The sequence below is a fragment of the Macrobrachium rosenbergii genome, chromosome 4 (genome assembly GCF_040412425.1).
Source record: "Macrobrachium rosenbergii isolate ZJJX-2024 chromosome 4, ASM4041242v1, whole genome shotgun sequence".
Taxonomy (NCBI): Eukaryota; Metazoa; Arthropoda; class Malacostraca; order Decapoda; family Palaemonidae; genus Macrobrachium; species Macrobrachium rosenbergii.
This window is the reverse complement of record NC_089744.1, coordinates 2,102,501-2,112,500: the sequence shown is the minus strand read 5'-3', so window position 1 is coordinate 2,112,500 and position 10,000 is coordinate 2,102,501. Positions and strand designations below refer to the sequence as shown.

Genomic DNA, 10,000 nt, shown 5'->3' with positions numbered 1-10,000 from the left:
ATTATTATTATTATTATTATTATTATTATTATTATTATTCAGGAGATGAACCTTATTCATATGGAGCAGGCCCACAGGATCCACTGACTTGAAATTCAAACTTTCAAAGAAGTAACAGAGGGTAATAGGAAATACAGAAAAAGGAGATCAGTTATTAGAAAAAAACAGATAAACTAACAAATAAATAAATAAATAGATAAATAAAAATGTAAGTAAAATATTGAAGTACAAATTAACTGTATTATGGTAGTAATGCAATGCATCTTCGCTTGAACCTCTGAAGTTCCAATTGCACGACAGTCCAACGGTTTGAGGAAAGCAGGGCTGTACCCAAAAGTGAAAGGTGCGGTAAATGACACATTTCTCATCATTATACTTAATGAAATTTGTCTCCGTCCCCATTTAATTTTTTTGGTAATAAGGCATTCTTGCAAGCTTGATCAAATGCCTTTTATTCACTCTCAGTGAGACGTTGTACTATCAGACTTTACTATGCACTGTATTGCATCGACATAACTCAGGCATGACTTAGTTGTGCTGTTCATGCGAGAACATTATCATCTTAGCAGCATTGTAGTTATTGCACTCCTCCCTTAAACCACCTCCTTTTGGACTGGGATCATGTTTATCACAAAACTTGACGTCAAATTGTCGGCCTCGCATTTTGGGTTTCCATATGACCCGAGAGTAACTACTTTATTATCTTTATCTTAAGATTTCCCAAGAAAACATCTAGTGAAATTCTCTTGTTTTCACTCATTCGCCTCTCAGGAGAATGCTTTTGTCCTATAGCTTAGTCGAGTACTTCTACGTATGTATGTTGATAATAATGTAGCCCTCCGAGTTAATATTTTTTAATAAGTAATGTGTTTGGCCAAACCTTGACTAAACACCACAGTTACAATCATGTAATATTGTAGCGACGAACTTCATTCGATTAATCTAAGACATATAATCTCTTGGTTAGTTGCCAGAAGCTTCTTTTTCGTCAAACTCGTCGTTGGCTTTTAAGTAAAATGTCTTTGACACACGCCAGTTTCCTTTGCGTCCATACCTGGTGATGGAAGCATCAGATAAATCCCTCATTTTGCGAGTATTAGTCAGTGGATGACGGAGTGGGTGGAATGGCTAAGGAAGGTGGGGTTAGGACCTTGGTGGGGACTGTTCTCTGGGTACAGTTCGACTTCCCCTCAGGCAAAGTTTGCTTTGGTAGGAGTGCGTAGGAAGGGCGTTCGGTCACAAAGTGGAGGTTGCCTTGCTCCCCAACTGCCACTTTTCATTCTGCATCTTTGCATTTCTGCTCTTTCATTTATAGGTTCCATCTCTCTCTCTCTCTCTCTCTCTCTCTCTCTCTCTCTCTCTCTCTCTCTCTCTCTCTCTCATACTTCTTCTTCCTGGGTTTATCTATCAACCTGAAAATACTGCAGTCAACAGAAAGACCTGAAGATAGATATATAAATGAAAACAATACCTCACCTCGTTTGAAAATACCGTCGCCATGAAATTACCTAACATGACCTGACTTTTTCACATGTTATGTCTGGACATTTGACCAATTTACTGATAAAAATAAAACTTCCCGAACAAAAAAACAAAAGAAATATGAGGACGTCACATAAAAGTCCACACTACATTAAAGTATCCAATAATCGAATACGATTGTCAATTACTCAACTTTACGACAGCCGTTAAAATTCTCCATTAGTCCATCAGAAAAAAATGCTTCGATAGAAATATGTAGTTTGATTACAGTCTATGTACCGTATCTTTTGTAATGCCAATGACTTGCCATTCTAATAAAAGAAAATGTCGGCATCCAAGCACACATAGCTTTCTTTTTTATCACTCAGTTTAGCTGCACAATTCTTCCCAATCTGGTCATATATACTGTAATTTGGCAATAATAATAATAATAATAATAATAATAATAATAATAATAATAATAATAATAATAATAATATAGGCCTAATAATCTAACGATGATGATGATGATGATGGCTTAAAAAAGCTATCGACAACAAAACATCAGCCATCTTCTGTGAAGTTATTTTATGGAACTGAAGGACATCTTTTGTGCCGATATGACAAAGAAACGTAATATCAAAAACGTAACAGGCATGGAGAGGAAAAAGCGAAAATTAAATACTTGATACTTCTCTAAAGATTTAAAGCAAAATAAAATATCAAGTTAGATCCATCTGGGGATATCTCAAGAGAGTTAGCTGGAGCACAAATATCATAAGGTTATTAATTTGCTGTCTAAGGTTTTGAGAGTTGACCTAATCAACAGGAATATCGTTAGTCTGCTGTAACTTCATAACATTCTCATACAAGTCTGTTTGCCGTATGACTTTACTTAGTAAAGCTCAAGTTTCTTGAGACTGGTCATGTTTATAGAACTTGTCTTTATAAAACAACAGACGTTCGTTAGAAGGGGAAAGCTCGAGCTAGTTACTTTAAAATCATGATTCTCTCACGTCAGAAGAAGAAGAAGAAGAAGAAGAAGAAGAAGAAGAAGAAAGCAACCCTGGTTCGCGTTTCCAGGAAAGACAGATGATCGATTAAATGGTATTCAATAATGATCGAACATGGTACAACTAAAAGTCAGATATTGACGAGGCACACCTGATGCCAGGCTAGTTTGAACTAGTTATAACGTTTGCTGGCTTACATGCGCGTACGTGTGTGTGTGTGTGTGTGTGTGTGTGTTCATAAGTGTGATTCAGAGACGGTGCATGAGATAAATACATATGGCCTTCGTTTATATGTCGCAGTGGATACTCATTAGTAATCATTGCATTGAATTCCGTTTATACAGAGAATATCTCTCTGTCACTTTGCATACATTTTTTGCAGTGAATGCACAATAGTAGTGTATGAACGAATTCAATATAAATTAACAGCCTATCCGCGCTTGTGACTCTTCCCTTTTCTCTCGCTCGCTTTCATCCTTAGTAACCTTGGACTTGGTGAGGAAATGCGCTGAACACAACGAGGGAGAACTGTCTACTCTAGAAGAGATCTCTCTCCATCAAAGGGACATAGAGAAAATCGAACATCTTCACAGATGGTGTCCCCGTCTCCGCATCTTACTGCTGCAGGGAAATCTCATTTCGAAGATAGGCAAGTATTGGTCATGTAAAAAAAGCGCCAAAAAAAAAAAAAAAGTTCGCCTCAGACGTTGTATGCACTACACGATATGCATCGTTTCGTTACAAAATATTGTTGATAACTGATGTTTTGGCGTGTTGCTTCTTTGAAGTATTATTATTCGCCTTTTATTATTTCCTTTTTTAATTCGATAACTGGGAGATTTTTACTCTTAGAGCGCTTGAATTGTGTGTAGTTGCCACAGATGATAAAGATTCAGTGATTTCTTTTATGCTATTTTTTCCTATGAATAAAGCATATAGACATTTATTTTTAAGAGATTAATTTGGCACTTTTTTTTTATAATATGCTTTGCTTTGCCGATGATGCTCCCAGTCAATGACTAATGGTTATATAATAATTCATCTCATATTAATCACAGATATTACTTAATACCGAGTGAAGAACAAATCAAACGCTCGGAAAGAACTGATGAGCGGAAGTCACGTAATAGATAAGGCGTCCCCCAGCTTGAGAACTTCTGTAACATTGACTTGTCACTTTCTTATATGACTACTGACCTTTCAGTCTATAGGGCATGGCATGTTCACACTAATCTCATACGTACTTCATCTAAATACTCACATTAATTCAACGTTAAGTGGTTGCTAAATCTTGCACTAACACTTTTTCTTCAATACAGAGAACGTGCATCGCCTGAGGGAGCTCGAGTACTTGAACCTCGCCCTAAACAACATAGAGGAAATCGAAGGTTTGGAGAAATGCGAGTCCCTGGCGAGGCTCGATTTCACAGCCAATTTCATCACTCACCTCACTTCCCTGACGACCTTGCAAGATCTTCCCAACCTGAGAGAATTGTACGATTGTGCGGTGCGCTGCTGCTGCTTGGCAGTTTAGTCGTGGATTCTTCTTCGCTTTGTTTGTGATAGGCCTCAGAGATCTTTGAAAAGCTTCGTTCATGAGTCTCTGTAAAGATATGATTTATTATTTTTTTTTTTTTAGAAATTATTGTTTTTTTTTTTAATAAATTAGTACTTTTGTCAGCTGAGGAGCTTAAGCTTAATTTATTTTTGTTACTGAATTGATAAGAGAATGAACCGTAATAATTATTCTTTGGAACCCGAGTTTGTATCTTAATAGTGTGTTCATATGTTTAATTACGTATTATATTGCTTGCATTTGCTAGTTTACAACTATCCTTGTTATTCACTAAATGAATGAAGTTAAGATAGAAATTAAAATCATTCATTATGTTGTAAAAAATTTGCCTTATTGACGAAGGTAGGTTGCCTGATAACAGATTTAATAACCACCTTAATAAGAGGCTAGCTGTAGATAGCGAAATTCGCTTTTACTGACTTTTACACGTCAGCACGTCAAGTTCTTTGTGTATCATTGAAAATTTTGTGGCCCCGCATACGTCTAGTTATTAAAAATCTATTTCTTTTTTATCAGAATTCTTTATTCATTATTTATAGTATAGTTTTTATACGTAATGATCTCCGAATTGAACATTATGAAACAAGTAAGATGCATTAGCGCATCGAAAGAAAATGGGTAACATTTTAACATAAACTTTAACGGCATCTCTGTTATAACTTACTAAAAATCTTAATGGGATAAAAAAAAAAGTTATTTAGACAGAATTTAACGATGTCAATCAATTTTCACTTAAAATTGTAAATGGGATGAATATGTTATCGTTTCTTTAACATTTTTCAAGATGTCTTTCTTCAGTACCAAAGGAGATGATGACTATTCTGTCTCGACAGGTATCTCACAGGTAATCCTTGCACTACCTACCGTGGATATCGTTCCTGGGTCACATGTGTTTTGCCTGGACTGGAAGAACTTGACGGGACAGCAATTGCAAGATCGGAGAGACTCAGGTGCTTTGCAAGAGCTCACTCAGGCGGATTCAACAGTAAGGATAGATCAACAAATTGCCATTGGTAAGCGTAATTTCACCATGCTTACATAAACTCTCTCTCTCTCTCTCTCTCTCTCTCTCTCTCTCTCTCTCTCTCTCTCTCTCTCTCTCTCTCTCTCGTGCTTCACAATAATTTTTTACCATATGTAAATTTGGAAGGAATGTATTATCAAGAACATGTGGATCTCCTCAATGCATGAAAAGATGAATTTTGACATGTATACGAAACTCAACTTTATGAAGATTTAAACATGGATAACTTAGCTAAAAAGGCTGATTTGTAACTCACCACAAGTTGCGCAAGATTGTTTTCAGCACTGTTGAACAACATCTGAACTAGACGCTCTCATGCAAAATGTAAAACTTGCATCGCCTTTCTTATCTTCTCGTAAACAACTTTTGTTTTTATTTTTTTAATTCCATGTGCCTTGTTTACATGTTAATGCGTTAGAAATAAGCAAGATTCGTTTCAAAATTTACAGAGAAGAGAGCGAGAGAGAAAGAAAAGTACCAGTGCCAAGCTGAGATGAAAACGCAGCTTACGGACGTAGTAGAGATGACTGATGAAGAGTGAGTGTCAATTTCCTGTTTTTGGTGTTCATTTCTGACGCTTTGCCTCGAGACTTGGCAGGGTTAAAAAAAAAAAAACACACACACACACACAGATACGTAGCACTGTTGATATTCAGTTTTAAAGGACGGTAATCACGCATATCCTCAAATTTTCAGTCTATGTGCCCTAGTCAGAACATAAGAGTGAAGCAAATGATCTGTTACATGGCTTTCTATTTAGTTGAATTTATGTTACAACATCCATTAAATGTTCAAAAGATGAGATGGTAAGGTAAAGTCTCTATATATCATCCTAGTCCCTATTTTTCATTTCGTGTGCAATAAGAAACCAAAAGTGAAGCATGTGAACTTTTGTTCATCAACCTCATGCGATGTGCCGTTCATCTCCCAGATGGTGGAACAGCAGCAGCGAACACACACCTGAAGCTCGCATTGCGCTCCACAGAGAACTCCAAGAAAGAAGGAAAAGGGAGGAATCAAGTCCAAAGAAAAAGGTAGGCCTACACTTACCTCATTCTCTGGATCCCTCTGGCCCTTTGTCACAGCCTGGAAAGTTCAAAATAGCCTATGGAGAAATTTATTCTTTACTATCCCGGTCTCTCTTCTTGTTTGTTACTAAAGTATCTACATATTTGTTTTATGTTTTCTGAAGGCTCGTCCCGTGAAGCTTTTCACACCCGATGGGAGACCTCTGAATGTGAATGCGGCCAAGCTGGATTTCAGCATCAAAGAAGACGAGGAAAACGATTGCTTCGTTTTGGATGTTCGAACCTATAAGTAAGTTACGGTCTCTGTCCATCTGTTTGATGAAGTCTTCTTTCGTTTTCATATGATGGTTTTTGCCGATTATCTTGTGAATTAGTTTCTCTCACGGCTATTTCTCTTATTTATATATATCAATTTCTAATGATATTTATACATCTTTCGTACTTTCTTCTTCACCTGTTCAATCTTTTAGTTAATACTCCATAACTTTCTTTGTTTTCAAGATGTGATTCATGTCATATCAGTTATTCAATCAGGCAATCTCACTTGAAGACTAGGCCTAAAACTGAACCTCAGAATTGATAGGAAAGCTATCACAGAATTTTCCACATAAGAATCTAAAGTACGTCCAACTTGTTGCCTGATTTTTAGAGGGACTTTATTATGACAAAGAGAATAACGACTATATTTCATGCCGCTATGACATCATGTTACAAAAATTTTCATTTAGTGCTGGAACTTTTATGACTAACACTCACACAAGGAGCCTTCGTTTCCCAATCTAATCTTGTATTGCTAAGTACTACGTCTGCCTTGTATTTTGCCATTGTATTCTCTTTCATACTAATGCAGATTCAGCTGGCCTTACGCTAGCGTGGGCTCTTGTTCTTGCTCAGATCGTAATTCACTTTCATCTGTCTGAACTTGATTTATTTTTCTCCAGGTACCTGGACCCGTCACTGGTCACCTGTGATGTGGAGCCTTGGTATGTGAGAGTCACCGTCAAGGGAAAAATATTACAGCTAGTTCTCCTAGAAGAGGTCAAGCCAGGTCAAGCAGTGGCTAAAAGGTCAAGCGTTACGGGCCATCTCGTTGTCACGGTGCCTAAGGTCAGTGTGAAATATTTAGTTCATATTTTCACTACAGTTATTATAAATGGGTATACAACAAAATAAATATCACAAAGGTAGGAACAAATTAAAGAAAGAATTATGAGTATCTATGAAATGTAGCTTTCATAATGACACATTTAAATTTGAATACGTCAACACGTTTGCACGTAGCCATGTAATCACAACACTAAATTATAATATCTGTCTTAGTGAGGAATAAATTACGCGTGATGAAGCAAAGGAGAGATTATAGAAGGCCTCCAAAAACAGACAAGAGTGGATGGAATATATATACTGTATATATATATATATATATATAAATAAATATATATATATATATATATATATATATATATATATATATATATATATAAATATATGTGTGTGTGTGTTTGTGTGTGTGTGTGTGTATGTGCACACGTGTGTGTAAATATACACACACACACACACACACACACACACACACACATATATATATATATATATATATATATATATATATATATATATATATATATATATATATATATATATATTACATTTACAGTCCTCTTGGCAATCGTCAGGCCGACTCTTCCTACATTTATTCTGTGGAAACTAGTAATCCTCTAAAGTTTGTACAGCTCAGGTATATACTATTTTTTTCCCCTCTATTGTCGAGCTTGGGAATTCTCCTTGTGCTACTGTTTTCTAGAGTCATAAAACATTTTTCCCTTTTAATTGTAAGTCTCCTGCTTCTTCCATGGTAAACTCTCATCCTTCAACCCGTCTTCCTTTTTTTGGGATGCGGGAGGGAGGGGGGGACCTGGGAGGGGGAGGGGCTTAGCACATAAAAGGCCTTTAGGTTGCCTATCCGAATGGTCTCTGCATTGATCGTCTGAGAATCCAGGACGCGAGTGTATTCATCCCTGGGTGTCACATCATTGCCTCCACAGCTGACGGCCCTGTTCATGTGTGTTTTCATCTAGCCAGTTGTCATCAGCGTGAAAGGCTGGCGTTATTGCCACTCATACTAATGGAGATAAGTTATGAAAACAGCTCTGCTATTCCACTGTCGGGCACCCTTCGAGATCTCACAGAGGAAACCTGGTATTTACAGCGGCTGGAAATTTACGAAGTGAATTACATACAAATATTTACCCCCCGCCCTCCCGCCATATTCTTGACACTTTGAAATTAACCTAGAAAATTTTCTTGCTCAAAACTGAAGTCGCGAATACAACCAACATTCACAACATATAAAAACACTTTTTCTTCTTCCTCTTCTTCTTGGAAGGATGTTGTTTTCGTAATTGCCTGCGGAATATCTCAATAACAAATCGAGGGATCTAGATTAAATTTGGGAGATATCTTCCTTAGGTGTCCTACTCCAAATAATTTAACGTTTTGGAGAAAATGGGCAACAGTTAACCACTACAAAAGATAAAGATTTTTGATGGAGTACGCGATACCCAGCTCGTGGCTACTAGTTCATATTTTGTTCACTGTTGAGTAATCTTGGTGCGGATATGCTCTTTGCATGCAATGTAATATCTTTCTTATTTCAAACTTCTTGTAATTCCAGTTGCAGGCTTCCAGAACGTCGTACGGCAAACCTGGGCAAGTAATATCTTTCGGAAAATCTGAGACGAAAGAGAAAGCAATTTCAGTGCCAAAGGAGGCAAATGAAAGCCTGAGTGAAAGGTGAGTTGAGCTCTCGCTAAGTTACTGGTTACTGATTTATTCCTTTCGCCTCGGCGTTCTCCTCTCGGACTTTCTGATAATAATTTACAATGAAATTAAAAATTATGTACAAATTGAAAACTAATGGTCTCAACAACGTTGAAAGATTTTGACGTGAACGAAAATAAGGGTTCCAAGTTTAAAGTCGAGGCAATAGACAAGTTTCGGGACAAACGACATTGTCGGAACGTAGGAGACTTTCTTCCCCTGGAGAAAGATCCTAAACAGGTCCGAAAGGGAACGTGAGAGGTGAGTAGCCCTCAAGTACTACGAAAAGTCGATGAAGTAGCTTTTACGCAGACTCTGCAAAATGATGATACTACTGTCAGTGAATAGAGATAACAAGCATTTCGGTGTTTGCGTGTATTCTTGTTCTACATCATGATTTTTCGCTGTTTTTCAACCTCACAAAATAACTGATGGATCTGAACTGTGTTCCCTACTTAGGTACCTAATTTTATCCCACCCGCTCAGTCAGTTAACCACTCTAATCTGTCCCAGCCAAGGTCAAAATCATAAGGCCAGAACTGAACTGAAGTGCTGTTGTTATTGGTAAAGGCAGTCTTTCAAAATAAGAAGAAGAAGAAGAAGAAGAAGAAGAAGAAGAAGAAGAAGAAGAAGAAGAAGAAGGAGAAGAATTGGAATTGAAAGACTCTTGAACTTACAGCTTGAAGTAATGAGTGAGATGAACCTTTTGACCTGTCTCGACAAGGTGACCTTGAATAACCTCGACAATTTGTAAGATGGCGCTTCTCAATTGGTCTTTAATGCCACCCATGCCACTGGAGCACTGTTCCCCCCACCCCCCCCCCAAGCAAAACAAATGTGTTCTGTCTACATAAACTATGAAAAAGATTTATTTAAGTTTTTTGCCAAGTACCTTAGGTACCTCGGATTGAGAGCCCTTATTATTATTATTATTATTATTATTATTATTATTATTATTATTATTATTATTATTATTATTATATCTTTTCGAACTGTTATAAATACCAGACCCAGTAATTCATCACCCTCTGGTGTATGTGTCATGTACTCAACAAAATCAGACCCCCTTGAACGGAAC

General features: G+C 37.1%; 2 protein-coding genes across 7 annotated transcripts in view; one reads left to right on the top strand and one right to left on the bottom strand.

Moving 5' to 3' along the window:
• The window catches only part of LOC136829495 (dynein axonemal assembly factor 11-like), a 33,560-nt gene that overhangs the window by 2,312 nt on the left and 21,248 nt on the right, over positions 1-10,000 (top strand). The window contains 9 exon segments of the mRNA XM_067088264.1: positions 2,956-3,123; positions 3,794-3,968; positions 4,884-5,001; positions 5,003-5,063; positions 5,524-5,611; positions 6,006-6,108; positions 6,267-6,391; positions 7,044-7,209; positions 8,777-8,895. Coding sequence (XP_066944365.1) covers positions 2,956-3,123; positions 3,794-3,968; positions 4,884-5,001; positions 5,003-5,063; positions 5,524-5,611; positions 6,006-6,108; positions 6,267-6,391; positions 7,044-7,209; positions 8,777-8,895 — 1,123 coding nt within the window.
• l(2)k01209 (lethal (2) k01209) overlaps positions 1-10,000 on the bottom strand; it is an 81,813-nt gene that overhangs the window by 68,060 nt on the left and 3,753 nt on the right. For 2 of the 6 annotated variants that reach the window (XM_067088206.1, XM_067088229.1), the window contains one exon: positions 3,922-4,077. The exons of 2 other annotated variants lie outside the window; for them this stretch is intronic. The gene's annotated coding sequence lies outside the window, so the exon portion shown is untranslated. Of the gene's footprint in view, positions 1-3,735; positions 4,078-10,000 lie in introns of those variants that run through there. 2 more of the 6 variants (XM_067088239.1, XM_067088215.1) reach the window with 2 other exon arrangements.